Source organism: Neltuma alba, unplaced genomic scaffold (genome assembly GCF_004799145.2).
Source record: "Neltuma alba isolate B1F8T4 unplaced genomic scaffold, ASM479914v2 tig00012088_pilon, whole genome shotgun sequence".
Taxonomy (NCBI): Eukaryota; Viridiplantae; Streptophyta; class Magnoliopsida; order Fabales; family Fabaceae; genus Neltuma; species Neltuma alba.
This window is the reverse complement of record NW_021636646.1, coordinates 47,858-63,390: the sequence shown is the minus strand read 5'-3', so window position 1 is coordinate 63,390 and position 15,533 is coordinate 47,858. Positions and strand designations below refer to the sequence as shown.

The following is a 15,533-nucleotide window of genomic DNA, read 5'->3' as shown; positions in this document are numbered from 1 at the left end:
CCCCTCCCCCCAAAAAAAGGAAATGTTTGCAACAGAATAAGGGGTCGTATATAGTAGTCAAATTGTGAGGGATTTTGGCTTTTATTGAATCATCCCACGTACCGGAGGAGTATTTATTTAATTAACAGTTATATTGATTGTTAAACAAAACATTCTGACATCACCTTCTCACTTGCTGGGCGCTTTTTTTTTTTTTGGTTTCCATTCTCAAGTAATATTTCTCTTCTATTGATAATTGATTTAATCTTTTTTGTCCCGGACAAATCCAGATTGAATAAGAGACATGCACTTTTGCATATACGGTTTAGTTTTTAGGAATCCAGACACATGATTTTAGTCCTAAAAGGCTTGTTGGAACCTAAATATTATACTAACTCTAATCCTGATTATAAAATCTTATTTATATTCTACAAACGAACAAACAAGATTTTATATTTAAAACAGAAGATAATATCATCCTTAGATAAAAGTTGGAGACAGATATATCTTCTAAAAGTTGGGTCAGGCCCAAAGCAGCAATTTATTAGTTTGCGAGCTAAGTCACATGGCATTATGCCGTTATTTAGCATATTTAACGCCATATAAAATCTCCCCTCTGTTGCATCCCTTATTCCTATTCATCTTCGATAAAACTTGTGTCCTTTTCAATAATAATCATACAGCTAAATATACTTTTCAATTATATAAATTGACTTTTTTCAAGGAAAATTATCTAAATATCAATTACACCATTATACAGTGACCGGTTTTCATTCCAACTTTATTTTGCAAGCTACACAGTTCGTGGGAACTTTCAGTTCTGCGAACATTAAATCTAAAATAAGCACTGAATAGACGAAAAATTGCTCTTTGCTGCATGGCACTTCCTTAAATCAGTCTCAATGCATCAAATTCTATATATACACACACGATAAAATTTACAATATATCATATCATGCGTACACCAGGAATAACATGACTTATTTTCAAATTCTATATAATGCGTGAAAAGATGTATATTATTTTTTAATAATCTCTGTATTTTTTTGATGGAAATTCTTCATACTTTCTTCCTCTGTCCTTGTTATTTTTGCTGGGGTATTTTCCGTGTAGTGTCCTCTTGTTTTAATTTTCAAGGTGCCTTGTCGTGATTGTTAGGGTAGATCAGAGCTCTGATGTTTCAGATCGATATATCTAGAAAGCTCACTTTTTATTCACAATATATATCCACTTAAAGGGTTTTCAAAATAAAAAATATTTAATAACAGCCAGGCTTAGCTATTTTAATTTAATAATCTGAATAATCTAAGCGCGGACTTTATAAAGATATACATTCACTATGCAGACAGTATGCAGAAAGTGACGCATATTTAAAAATAATCACACACACACACATGCACACACTAGATCATACATTTCCTCCTGTCTTCCCCATGTCTGATTTCTTTAAGCCTGACCCGTGCTCAAACTCTTGGGTTTTAAATTAACTAACATTCATTCATCAGCACTAAGGAAGAACATAGAGTGCAAACAGGGCCCAATTACGGCATTTGCAAAATACAAATACTCCATAGTTTATTCACTCCGTTTTGTTAACGAGGATCCAGTCTAACCAAAAAAAAAAAAATCTTTCATGATGTGATAAATCAACGTTCAAATTTATATTCAGAGAATTGCTTGTATTTAATATCTGACATTATTTGAAACTGTATTGTCTCCAGTAAAAAAATACTTGTATTTTTTTTTATAAAAAAAAGCACAATCTTTTAAAAATTTATCATTGTACGTATTTGCTTGCACCAGTGGGATCGATTCAAAACAAGGACAAGAAAATAGAAGGCACTGATGAATGTTGGTCATGTGCGAGATTCTCGTGGGAATAGCATCTTGATTTACTATTTTTATTCAATAAATTAAACAGCAACATGATGAAGGGAGGGCTGTGGCGCCTTGCCACTTTCTTAGAAAATACAAAAAAGGAAGGCTGATTGAACGAATAGAAAGGGGACACGTGGGGGGAACCCAAGAGGCGAGATTCTGGGTCGTCCTGGTCCGCTACGAGGGAATCGGGGGTTCCAGAATTTCAGAAGGGGACGAAGCGCAGACCCAGCAAGCACTGAAACATACTGTACCTGGGATTCCACAACTTCGATGGATGGGCGGGCCAGCCAGAATGTCGACACGTGGCGGAGCATCACGCGGTTTGTGACATGTGAGAGTATTATAATGCGCTGGGCCCCTGAGGCCGTGGTTGGGATAAGGATTCCCCGTCATGGGCTTGCCTTGCGGAAAGACACATGACCATGAACAAGATGCCTTCTCTTTCACCACCATCGGTTCTGTCTTCACCTTTTTCATTTTTAACCTTCGCCGGTTGCGGACTCTGAGTTCAAACCAAAAGTCCTCATCCCTCCAATATCTTGAACGGCATCTACTTTTTTTTTCCTTAAAAAAATATTATATTCATTCTTAGTATAAAAATTAGTTTGATATTTAATTTAGTATTAAATACAATACCTCAATCTAATTTATCTATCATATTTCTTTATTTTTTAAAATAGTCTCTATAATTGTTGTACATGTTAAATGTTTCATCAAATAGTAGTTAATTAACTAATTTCTTTAATCTATTTAAATTAAATAGCCAGCTTTTATATTAAGGAATAGAAAGAGTATGTTTTTTTCCAACCAAAGTTTCTTTTGTTATTCAGACAGCAAATTAATTAACAGTAGCAGTTGGAAGGGACAGATTCTTGATGCATGGTGGCAAATAGGATGAGATCTTCTAAATCAGATATTGGATGATGAAAAAGGCAAAGGAATTGGGATATACCTTCACTGAGCATCCATTCTGTACATATATACCCTTGGAAATATATCCTAAATTTTTTAAAAATATATAATTAATTTGTTTATCTTTCCTCTCATCATACAGTACCATCAATTTGTTATCCACGGCTGCACAGCTCGGCATCTCTGTCCCTGCTTGCTTCAAAACTGTCTGATTATTATTCTCTTGAAAAGACGTACAGCTGATTTATGGCGACTCAGGTCGATGAATGTGCGTGATGAAGGCCACAAAACACGCAACTGCTGTGAATGAATCATTTTGTATCGAGATTACTTTAAAATAATACATCGAATTTGAATCTGTGTCGCAGATAATGCTTGTTTTCTTCTTCATATCCATTCACTTAATTAGTGTCAATTGGTTCCTCCCTCATATTCGCATCGTCCATCGACGAAACACACAGCTGGAAGAAACCAAATATGAAAGGCAGAGATTCTTTCGAGACTTTTGATGCACTCAACAAATAATAATTAAAGCAAAAGGTCTGGGTCAACAAATTCTCTTGCTTCTCCTTTATGAATGTCTTTTTTTTTAAAAAAAAAAAATCCATAGTTTTTTTTTAATTATAAAAACTGCATCCTGGACAACATGGCGTGAGCGGCATCAGTAAGCTAAACTCGTGAGTCTGCGTTTGACATTATTTTGGACAAAATAACGCGAGAAAAGCTTTTGACGTCAAACTCTTTTTTTTTTTTGCCCAAGCTTTTTGATCCCAATCTAATACCAAACACGCTCTACGTCTTGGTTTTAGCTTTCAACTTGTATAATGTAATGTACGGGTGTTGTTCAACCAATGTCATCCTCTATCTAATCTGAACTATTCAAAAATGCTTAATATCAATATTCATCAGAGAGTTGATGTTAATTCTGTATGTAAGACACTAAGACATATTTTATTGTGCTTATCAGTTTTTTTTCCAAATTAAACCTATTAATATTCTTCTAACAATAATTATGTATGAAAGGAATAAAGGAAATTAAGGAAGATGGTTAGGATGCTTAAAAAAAATCATATTAACTAATTTAACTAATATTCTTAATTTACTCAAATTAATTTATTAGGTTTTATATTAAAAACCATATGAGTATTTTTGAAACAACACACGTCTTTAAATCCTGAAATTTCACTCTATTATATAAAAACAAGTATATCCAACATTTTGATTTTGCAAAATATTGTTCTTCTTCTTTACGTCTTAGAAAAAGTAATCAGCTGGGGTCTTGGAGAATGCTTATTGTATGCATAAAAATTACAAAAATGCAGAAAATAATTCATTTAAGTGCAGTAGGCATTGATAAATTTGTTTTAGGAGCCAATGGGACGAAGACAGATCGAACAAACAGAATAAATCCAGAAGTATATTTTCTTTTTTCTGAGAGCATCTAAGAGGGTGTTTGGCTATCTCCTCAAATCATGATTTGGAAAAAAATTTGCCAAACACCCCTCAAAAATCTCAAACCATAGTTTTGCCCCCCAAAACCTTGGTTTCGGATAAAGCCACGAGTTGCTTCTGCTTGAAATAATTGAACATTGGTGATGGGCCCATGGTGTGGTTCTTTAATTTTGTGAAAAAAAATTATGGGGTTTCTTCATCTTTAAAATCTTTAAGAAATAATTATATTTTTTGTTGGCAAAATAAATTATTTTACAAAAAAACATATTTACTTATTTTATTAATATATATATACGTTTTAATTTTTTTATTTATATTATTTATGTCTTATTTATTATGTTGCCAAAATATATATTATTAACAAATTTATTACTTCAAGTAAACACATATTATGAAATATATCTTATATGTAATTATCATTTAAATTTATATCCTTTTTAGTAATTTCTACATATAAAAAAGCACTTCTAACAACAACTATCCAAACACTCTCACTTTATTAGAATCACTTTTTCAGAAAATCTATTTTTTCAAAATCTATTCTCTCCAGAATCATGGTTTGGCTTCATCCAAACACACCCTAAATTCAGCCACTTGCCAACGCCACGTTTTCCGCTATCATTGGTGGAACCGGGGAACAGTTGGCCCGTGCGCAGGCTGGAGGGGTGAGTGTAACAATATCTTTGGCTCAACAGAAAAACAAAAATCACGCCCGCCGTCTGTGGGGATCGAACCCACGACCACGTGGTTAAAAGCCACGCGCTCTACCACTGAGCTAAGACGGCCTGATAATCGCGTGAGCAAACCTATATTATAAGTTGATACATTTCATCACATGGCTTACCTGTAAATATTTTTTAAAATTTTGTTTGAATAATAATAAATTAAAAACTCGCTAAATAGATAAATTTGGAATCTGTCAAAGATGTTTAAATTTTAGTTAAGGTAAAAAAGAAAAGAAAAGAAAATCAATCAACGTACACCCACTGTTATTTTTTTTGTCATGTCTTTTTTTAATTTGAATGAATAAAATAATTATTGAAATTTTTTATGAACAAAATCAAATTAGTGTCAACTTTCTTCCAAGTAATTAAGGATGAAGGTTTGTTTACATTAATCATGAAATTTTTTCCAACTAATTATGCAATTTATTGATTGAACAACTACAAATTTTTTTATGATCAAATTTGACTAGAAAAATATTAATTAAATTATATAAATGAGGGATAATTAATCTGTAAGTCCTTATAGTTTCAACTAATTTTGAATTAGATCCTTATAGTTTTTTTTTATCAAGTCCTTATACCTTCACCTTTTTTTAATTAAGTCCTTATATTTATTTTTCTTTTTATCAAGTCCTTATAAGTTTACCTTATTTTTAATTAAGTCCCTGAATTTTTTATTCTTTATTTTATAAATTCTAATATTACTATTCTATTACCATAAAATAGTATATATTATTTAATATTAGTTTATAAACTATAATATTCTAAAAATAATGAATTATTATAATAATTTTATTTTTTGTCAACAAAAAAATATTAATTGTTCTAAAAAAATTTCCTGAATTAATTAATTATATTACTTATTTTTATTATATAATTAGTAATTTAATTTCATTATCAATATTTTATATTTCAGTATTAATCTATTTAATTAAGTTTATATTTAATTAATAAATGAAAATTAAAACTACATGGACCTGAGTAAATTTAGTGAAATTATAAGGATTTAATAAAAAGAAAAATAAATACAAAGACCTAATTAAAAACAGCTGAAAGTATAAAGATTTTATAAAAAAAAAAACTATAGAGACTTAATTCAAAATTAGTTGAAACTATAAGGACTTACAGATTAATTAATCCTATAAATAAAGCTTTTCATATGTTTCTCTCTCATTAGAGCAGGAGGAAACCCTCTGGATCCTGGCTTCTCCCCACAACCCCCCCCCCAATAAACCCTTTTTTTGTCGTTGGTTCTCTTCGCATTCGCGCCGCTTTCCGATTAACGTGGCAACCTCTTGATTTGTGATTAACCGCACTTGACTCATCTTTTCGACTTTCCCACTTGTCATAAATAAACTTTATAAACAAATGATTAACCTGTAATTAAATGCTTCTGTTCATATCGCTATCGCCAGACAAGCCCACTGATCGGTACAAGGGTCTCTGACCATGTAATTGGTCCCTGGTAAATTTTGCCAAGCCTAGGTAACAAAGATTTGTTGGATGCACAACTCAACAGGAATCCCGTAAAATCATGGCTTTGGCAAAAAAAAAAAAAAAAAACCATTAACGCGGGGGGTTGAAGGAAAAATGGGTGAATATGACATGCCAGTACAAGTCAAGGCATTATTTCACAAACTGTTCATTTTTCAAAAAAGAAAAGAAAAATAGTACTCCTCCGGTACTTATTATATGACCTAATTATTGAGTTAATTTTACTCCTAAACATAATACCTATTTTTTTTATATTTATTAGTTTTTTTTCCTAAATTACATCTATAGACCTCCCTTAACCACAATCAAGTAAAAAAAAAAAAAAGATATTAAGAAAGATGATTATGATGTTTTAAAAAAATGTGTTATTTTTATAACTAACTTAACTAACTTTTTTAATCTAATCAAATTAATTAAATAGATATTATATTAAGAAATAGAAGAATATATTCTTCAACGAGTGTTATTATATATTTTCGCTCCGATACCAACGGGCGACGGCGTATAAAAATGACAAGGGAATGGGAAGTCTCTTTCAATAAACCCAACACCCCTACCCTAACATTACCGAGTACTAGAACAGCCCGGCCTCACAATCCCTATCTAGCTTGGGAAGGGGTTTCCCTTCAGTGGTGTTATAATTTGAGATGCAGACGGATTGAGATTTATGAAATTATGTGATGCAGACACAGCACGCATGCGAGTTTAAAATTCCAAAATTTCTGAATCACAAACGTTCCTTCATATCCTAGCAATCCTTATCTCCTTTCACTATACTCATACTGGACCGGCACCATCGCCACCAACCCTAGAATTCAGATTCAACATCTGATTAAAGAGAATGGGCAGGGTTTTCCCGAAAAGGCCGCCGATGCATACTCATTTTGCCCCATCAGTCAGTCACATTTAACGTCCAAAAGAATCATACGAGGCCCCTTCAGTTTTAAAAACAAAAAACAAAAGCGATGCGAATGTAGTCCTTGACTATGAGATATAAGAAACCTTCCACTGCCTGGAAGTGGTAAAACAAGATATATAAAAGAATGCAATGTGAAATAAGCTTTGAGACAAGGTAAATGAAAATCTGTCATTTTACTAACTTCCATATTTCCAGTGGGAAAAGAAAAAAGAGGTACCAAAGTAAATCGGATCAACAAAATTCCCCATTTTTCTCAGGCTTGCAGAACAATGTACAAACAACTCACTGCTCTGCCTTTATGAAATGAGGAGCCAGTAACTTCGAAACTGTAAAACCGTTGAAGGAGTCAACATCGAAGAGTTCTTTCAGCTTCTCATCACAGATTATAATCCTCTTGTCAGAAGGATCCTTCACAAGAGCAAAGAGTAATTTTACTACTAAGGTGTGTAGATTAAAGAGAGGAAGGGAATAAGAGAACGTTCAACGAATTAAGAAAGTCAAGTTCTAGCTGGCCTTTCATATGCAGATGGAGTTTTTCTGTCAATTATTAAAATACGAAAAAGAAGGATCAAGCATGGTTCTCAGCAAGTGTAATCTCAATTATCAATGGTCAGCAGAGTACATTTCAGGCCCAGCGGTTTCATGGATAATGTATGCTCAAGAAAATTTTCATAAATGTTAATTAATCAAAGAAACATTGAAACCCCTCAATCTCTTATAGTTCCTGCATAAACGGTCACAAATTCGGAGTTCAATCTCTTGTATTTCCAACCAAACAAAAGTCAGAACTACATCGAGCAGGAGTGGCTATAGAAAGAGTGGAGGAAAATTTACAAGCTTGAATCTTTCTTTTTCCCAATAATTCCAAATATTTCTAGTTCCCTTCTATTTTACAAGATATACACCGAACATTGATGCAGAATAAAAAATATTGGTTAAACGATTTATGGGAAGTTGAAATCCTTTCCCATAAAGCATCTTGAATGAAAGATACTTTGTCAGCATCTTTTGTGAAGTCCCCCTTCACATGAAAATTCCAGCTTTCTTATCTAGAAGAAATCACTCATATGAAATTCCCCCTTATTATCTAAATGAATCAAGTTTTTCCCCCCTATCAACCAATAATTCTACCCCTAATAACTATCACGGCAGCAAGGAACAGATCACCAAATCAAAACTAATTACAGGATAGATATAGGAACAGACAATATAATTTTAATCAAACTTAACTAATATTTTAGTAACAGAGATATTTTTAACTTAAGTTTAACACGATTTAAGTGGACAAATCTACAGAGCCAGAACAAACACAGGCCTTCCCGTTGGGCAAACCTTATTTCCGTGGACCTGACCAAGGATCATATGCTCAACTCCTTAATATTATTTTGTTCAGCCAATGGGCTACGATGATTGAATTAAAATTTTTCAACTTCCTCACGTGACAGATTTAAATATGTTGGAAAGACTGTTAAAAATACTGCTGAGTGACAATTTAGAGGTATGACAAACCTGAAGGTTGTTTCCTTTTATGTAATCCCACATTCTTTTTATGACATCAGAACGTGATAATGCATTTTCTCCAGTACCAAGGAAGTTTACAAGGGCATCAGATAGTTGAAGAGGAGCAAGAAACCCTGATTTTCCTCCCTTCTGTCGTTTTTCCTTTCTTTTTGGTTCATCTGGATCTGTAGTAAAGGTATATAAAGAATGCCATAAATAAGCCAATGTTAATTGATTAGTACACTCTGTTAGACGAGTATGTATATATAAACACTATGACCACAAATTGATCATCAGTATACACATAACATTGATGGCTGGGCCATAAATAGATGGAATGTTACTAAATTCATCCCCCATACCTTCTTCTCTCTCTTGCTTCTTCTGCTTTTCCTTTGGTGCAGACTTCACCTGGATGACTATATTAATAGATGCCGTTTAATCAAAATTTTTAGTTGTCCATATAAAATTGACAAGAGGAATAAACAGTGAAGCTTGAGCCTTCAATAGTGTGGAATGTAACAAACACAGGGCTGGATACAAATATTGTACATCAGATATGGTGATATGTAACAGAAGTACGTAGCAAGAGCATACCATCATCGGAATCCAATGGCCAGATATGCTTTGACAATGCTTTATTCATTTGAAACATGTTGATGGAATCAACACCAAAAAGGGCACGTAATGGTTCATCACAAATTATATTCCGCCGGTTATTTGCGTCTTGCAAATTCTTCTCCCTTATATAGGCCCATAATTGCTTAACAACCTAAGGCCAACATTGTACATAGATGTGATAAGGTCATATCAGAACTACGTGAAATTAATTATTAAAAAATTCTAGGAATTACCTCAGTCCTTGCCATTTCTGGGGCACCGACGAATTCCTGAAGTTGTGGGGAAAGGCTACATAATTTGCAAAAACCACCACCTTTTCTACGCACCTCACTTCCTGAACTTTTAGATCTGAATCACAAGATTAAACAGCCACAGTTAAACATAGCACTCACTATTGAAAATTACTACAGTTGGGATCTTGTACTAGCGCATAATCTGCTCTATTTTTACATAATAGCATATATATATATATCATGCATTCTTCTCATAAGCACAAAGATACTAAGCATCACTGTATTTATGAATTTATGAATTATCATGAATAAATCAGAGGCAAAAGGTCAGTCACTGAATTATTTCTTGTGAAAAAAAATCAAAACTCTGTATGATTCTGACTAGCAAGAGAAGCCAAATCACGAGATTCTAAAACACCTGTAAATTGTTTATCTCTCTCTCTCTCTAACCATCTATAGGGTTTTGTTCTCTTTATGATCCCCAACATAAATATGTTTGTGCCAGAAGATAAATGAAGAAGAAGAGAAAACTACAAGCACATAATCTGCATGAGAAAAAAGATCCAACAAATGGTTCACTGAAACACCAACTGCAACAGAGAAACCATAGGAAAGGCTTAAAAATTGGCCATGTGAAAAACTCTTCATGAGTGAGGAGATGATTTTCCTCAAATTATGTTTGTAGCAAGCTGATATGCATAACACCAAGAATATTAGAAGAATTTTCTTCTAAACCAGACGCATGTTTAAGTCTGAATAAGAAAGCTATGACCGCCTGCACCTTTGGTAATGTATTAGCCATCTCTCGACTAAAGCCACTGAAAGCCAATGGACTGGATAGAGATGCATCTGTTTTTGAATATGTTTTCTTAGTAAAATTATGGGGGATCAGGAATGTAAAAACTACAATGCAAGATATAGACAAAATATTTTACATGTTCTTTTCTTTTTATAGTTTGGGGCAGGGAAGGAGTTTAACTTGGAGATTCCATAACTTAAAAAGGCACCTTCCGGAGCAATTCTCCTGCAGCAATCATGCAAGTGTATAAGTATAACCATTTTCACCACACGGATCTAACCATAGCATTAATTAGCAAAAATGGTTATATACATAGCTACGGAGAGGCATAAAAACCTTATTTCGTGTTCGTAAATTTTCTCAGGAATATTTTGGTGAAACAAATTACTGCAATAGAAAAGCATTTTGATTGAGCAAGCTGAAGAGGGGAAGCGAGGTAAAAATTTATTCAGTGGGAAATGCAGAGAGCCCGAAGAAAGGTCTTCTCGCTTTGCGTCTGTTTGTGTGCACGTAAAGCCCAAACCAACCCCTAATTTAACAATGATGAGGCACTTTGTAGAACAGGAACAACAAATGGCTGGAAGAGGCACCAGAATAGTGAGGAAGAAAGAACTATATCTCAACCTTTGCCAGTGCAGAGAAACCATAATATTCATTTTGCTAAATCACTGGCATTACCGTATAAGAAAAGCATAACTAGATTTTCCTGTTTGATGGTGCAAAAGAATAAGATTAGTTTGCACACAAAGACTAAAATTTAACGCTTTTTCTTCGAGTAAACCTGTAATGCAAGCAACCTCGTTAGTAAACTTCGAATGCACACAAATTTCAGAATAAGAAGAAATAGTTTAGCATCAAGTGGACCCCAGTTATTAAGAATAACTCACGAAACCATGTACGCAAGTCATCGCCACAATACTTGTGAATTTCAACTAAAATGGGTATTTAAAATATGAAAATAGCTTCTCAGAGCCAACTTGTAGGCGCATCATGTGCAACACAATACATGCGGATTATAATGCAGCAGACTACAAATTGGCAGCGAACTTGTGCCAGCATGTTGGGCCCCAAACACTTCTAATTTTAATGGGGAAAACACTAATACTCGCATAACATACTATGAAGTAGCTTCATCTGCAGATTCATAAGAGTTAAAGGACCAAAAAAAAGCAAATTTAAAATCTAGGGAAAGCATAATCAATCAATAAAAAATAAAAAAAAACTAACCGTCGTCCTCTGTCCTTTCCATTCCTGGAACGCTTTACTTTATGTTCATCTCCTTCTTCATCGTCTTGCATTTCATCATTCGAATCTTCTCTTTCTTCTGATTCATGCTCCGGTTGAGGCCCGTCTTTTTGATCTTCTTCATCTTCCGGTTCTTCAGGTTCCTCGGGTTGCTCGCGCTCGCTTTGAAGGAACAAGTCGACCTGCTCCCTAATAAACGCCTTCCTATCCGATAAATCGATTCCAAAATCCTTCTCCAACTGGCGGCGGACCGTAGCAGTGGTGGTAGTGTTGAGGTCGGAGCAGCGAAGAAACTCCCGGAGCCGACCGATGAGCTCCGATTCGGATACCATTGGGAGGGGGAAAAGCCTTCAGCTAGGGGAGGGTGCGACTGAGGTTGAAGTTAGTGGACAAAGGGAAAGGGACCAGAGACGATTTCGGAGACGAACAGAAATGTATATGAAGATTGGGAGGGCGAAGGGGGGCGACACGAAAGGAAATAAATGAAAATCCTCTCTCCCTCTATCTGCGCCTCTGCCCTCTTTCTCGTTACTCGTTAACGATGCCACTGCGCGGGCCTGCCTTCCTCTCACGTGCCTCTTTAATAGAGCTTTCCAACGAAAGACAATTTATCCGCACATTTGCCCCGTCGCTTTTCTCTAATTGCGTATCTGCCTCGCCTGCGGTTTCCAGTTTACGGGTTCTTGCCCTTTTTCCTTTCTTCTTCTTCATTTTTTTTTTAAAGAAAAATGTCGAATTTCAGATTCGTGATTCATTCTGACTTTATTTTCAGTTGTTTATGTCGCAATTTTTTCACGTCTTCATTAATACCTCTTGTAATCTTTGCTATATTGGGATCTTATTTCATATTGATAATTTCAAAATCTTGCATATCGCAGATTTTTTTAACTAGTTCGCTTTTTTTACATGTATATATACTCCTCCGGTTCTTAATATAAGATCTATTTAACTAATTTGATTAGATTACGAAAGTTAGGTAAATTAGTTAATTATAAGAACTGTGACACATTTTTCCTAAAACATCATAATCATCTTTCTTAATACTCCCTCTCCTTCTTGTATTTGATAATTTAGAGAAAATTGATAAATATGAGAAATGCGTCTTATATTTAGAACCAAAATTAACTCAACATTAGATCATATATTAAGGATAAGAAGAGTATATATATTTCGGTGGGGCCTAGGTGGAGTGGGGTTTCAAATCTTCCGCTATATGTTAAACTCTGGTTCTCAATCTATAGATAAGATAATGCATGTGGAACAACTGAATAATCCTCTGGTATTTGATAAATTATTAGCTACAGACATGAGTTTTAGTTCAAATGTTTCTTTTGGGGGTATAATATAGGGAAAATTGCAAAAAAAGACCTTGGAATTGCAAAAACGCAGATAGGGACCATTGACAACTTCACTTTGGGTTTTGACAAGAATAATATGCCCTGAAGTTGTCAAAACCCAAAGTGAAGTTGTCAATGGTCCCTATCTGCGTTTTTGCAATTCTAAGGTCTTTTTTTGCAATTTCCCCTATAATATAAACACAATAAGCAATTCATCTGTGATTGGGCGTGGGTGGGCCGAGTTAGTGGATCATGAGGATGAGTTTATTCAGGGCCCAGATTTACGCTATTATTTTGTTATGTGTTTTATTGCTGTCGGTCTGGTGTTCACGTCCCTCTGCATTTTTAGGTTCGTTTGGCATGAATAATTAAAAATAAAGAATACGAATTGGGATTACAATTAAAAAAATATTTAGTATAAATAATTACTTGTTATATGGAATTAAGTAAACTCATGAAGGTTGGATTAGAGAATATCATATTTTCCCATGGTATTCTCTAATCCCATATAAGTGGGTTTGTTTAATCCTATTAATATATAATTTTTTATGCTAAGCAATTTTTTAATATATTTTTTTTAATTCCAATTCTGATTCTTACGTTATATTTTTGATGCTTCATATCGAACAGGACCTTAAAGTTCTGTCTTTCTTCTTGATTGCTTTAACTTGGCTTTAGCCTATTCTTTTTTTGTTAATCTCCATATTGATGGTATATGTTTCACGAGTACATCATTCTTAGAGAAAGATATGAGAGGCATTGTCTTGTTGCTTGCTTTTTTATGGCTCAAAAACCAGGCAGTTCTCGCTTGCCTGACTTCTCTTTCTTCTTCACAGACCTGTACACACAGTCACTCGGTTTTCCTTGAAACTGCAAATTATACCTTTCTTCTAATCTCTGTAGCTCCACCAACTTAACTCTCATATATTACACATACGTGCTTGAACGCAGCCATGTCAGCAACAGTTTTTCAAAAGGAACATTTAAAAAAAAAAAAACGCTAGAGATTTCCCTTTTTGCAAAATATAAAAATCCTCACTCAGCTCCTATACTTTTTTTATTTATGTAGTACAATGAAATGCTCGCACACAAACAAATGTGTTAACGTCAGATTTAGATCCGAGATCTCATTCGAGCGTGATGGGTAACATTGTTACTGGGATAACTAGCTGATGAGTTTTTCAAAGAGTTTTATTTTTTTAATTTCAAGCTTAACTTTTGTTTTGATGGGATCTTAAGTCCGATGAATAATAGGTTAGGGAATTTTTTTGTGGATGACAAAAGAACTTAAAAATATATTCCATATAGTAAGATCGAAAAGCAAATGGTAAAAACATATTTTTGATCCCTTGACGTGGGGGAAACTTTCAAATTTTTTTGTTAAGAACTTTCATTTTAGTTTCGTTTGTGACCTTGGTGACATTTTTTGTGATCCTTTCACCTGTGATATTCATCCGAAAGATTCCTAATTCAGAAACTCTTAAGACTAAAAATAATGAATGGCTCGAAAAGGAACACGTGTGTGTTCCATGCAAATTTTTGAGCATTCTAGCGATTCAGGCATCATGCGACTATCCCAGCTCTCCTATTTTGTAATGGCCGTATGTGTTATTGTGGGTTGTAACTCTTGTTAATTCATGTTCCCTCCCTTCATTCTTCTCTTTAAGGTGTAACCACTGTGGCATGCTTGGAACCTTTATCACCCTTCAGAAAAGAGCAAGCAACTGGAGAATCATTTGAAAAGGGAATAATACTCATAATAACAATTTATCATGAAGAATATCCATGTATATATATTTATACATAACAAAATATATAAAAGGTATTTCCGTTTCATAAAACAGTATGAATTAAATATACAAAATAAACATGCAAATAAATTTTTTTGTATATTTGCTAAAAATATAATAAGAATAAAGGTTAATACCATTTTTCACTTTATGAAATATGACCTTGCTTTGGTTTTGGTCTATGGAATTTTAAACCATTGATTTTGGTGTCTAAAATTTAACTTTATTTTGGTGTGGGTTAAGACTTTTGATCACTGTAAATAAGATTAAATTTCAAAGAACAAAACTAAAATGAAATCAAATTTGAAGGACCAAAATTATTGATTTCAAATTTCACAAACTAAAATTAAAATGAAATCAAATTTTGATATCAAATAAGTGATAATAGTTATATATTTTATTTCCTCCAATGTTCCACTCTAATTAAAGTTTCTACTTTGTTTTGAAGGAAAATGGTGGAGAATCTATGCCCACCTGATCAACAGGTCTCCAAAGTGGCCGCCCAAAAGTACATCCAATTTGGACTGGATTCGTATTCTCGTCGCCTGAACCGTCAGATCTAACGAGCAGCGCGGGGAGAGGCACAGGGAAATGATTCTGATGCGCCGCACGGGAACGCAGCGAGAAGCCACCAAAATCTATCCAA

At 34.0% G+C, this 15,533-nt stretch overlaps 1 protein-coding gene and 1 non-coding gene across 3 annotated transcripts; both read right to left on the bottom strand.

The window, feature by feature from the left end:
• Positions 1–4,937: 4,937 nt before the first annotated feature.
• TRNAK-UUU (transfer RNA lysine (anticodon UUU)) lies at positions 4,938–5,009 on the bottom strand. Its single transcript has one exon. It is a non-coding gene; the product is annotated as a tRNA-Lys (tRNA).
• Positions 5,010–7,432: 2,423 nt separating this feature from the next.
• LOC114722313 (upstream activation factor subunit spp27-like) lies at positions 7,433–12,273 on the bottom strand. Of its 2 annotated transcripts, none has more exons than XM_028908320.1 (6): positions 11,743–12,273; positions 9,717–9,831; positions 9,460–9,634; positions 9,225–9,281; positions 8,872–9,047; positions 7,433–7,770 (listed from the first exon to the last, which is right to left on the bottom strand). In XM_028908320.1, the coding sequence occupies exons 1-6, from the start codon at positions 12,090–12,092 to the stop codon at positions 7,645–7,647; spliced, it is 999 nt and encodes a 332-aa protein (XP_028764153.1). In that variant the 5' UTR covers positions 12,093–12,273; the 3' UTR covers positions 7,433–7,644. The 2 variants fall into 2 exon arrangements, with proteins under 2 accessions (XP_028764153.1, XP_028764154.1); XM_028908321.1 differs by having other exon boundaries at positions 8,872–9,049; positions 9,230–9,281.
• Positions 12,274–15,533: the final 3,260 nt, after the last annotated feature.

What these genes read in the sequence shown, in the direction of transcription:
- LOC114722313 (XM_028908320.1), bottom strand. Translation starts at nt 12,092, where the DNA reads ATGGTATCCGAATCGGAGCTCATCGGTCGGCTCCGGGAGTTTCTTCGC. An exon ending in GAAGCAAGAGAGAGAAGAAG is followed by an intron (nt 9,048 to 9,224) that starts GTATGGGGGATG and finishes CCTTTACTACAG; the next exon opens with ATCCAGATGAACCAAAAAGA. An exon ending in TAAAAGGAAACAACCTTCAG is followed by an intron (nt 7,771 to 8,871) that starts GTTTGTCATACC and finishes GCTCTTGTGAAG; the next exon opens with GATCCTTCTGACAAGAGGAT.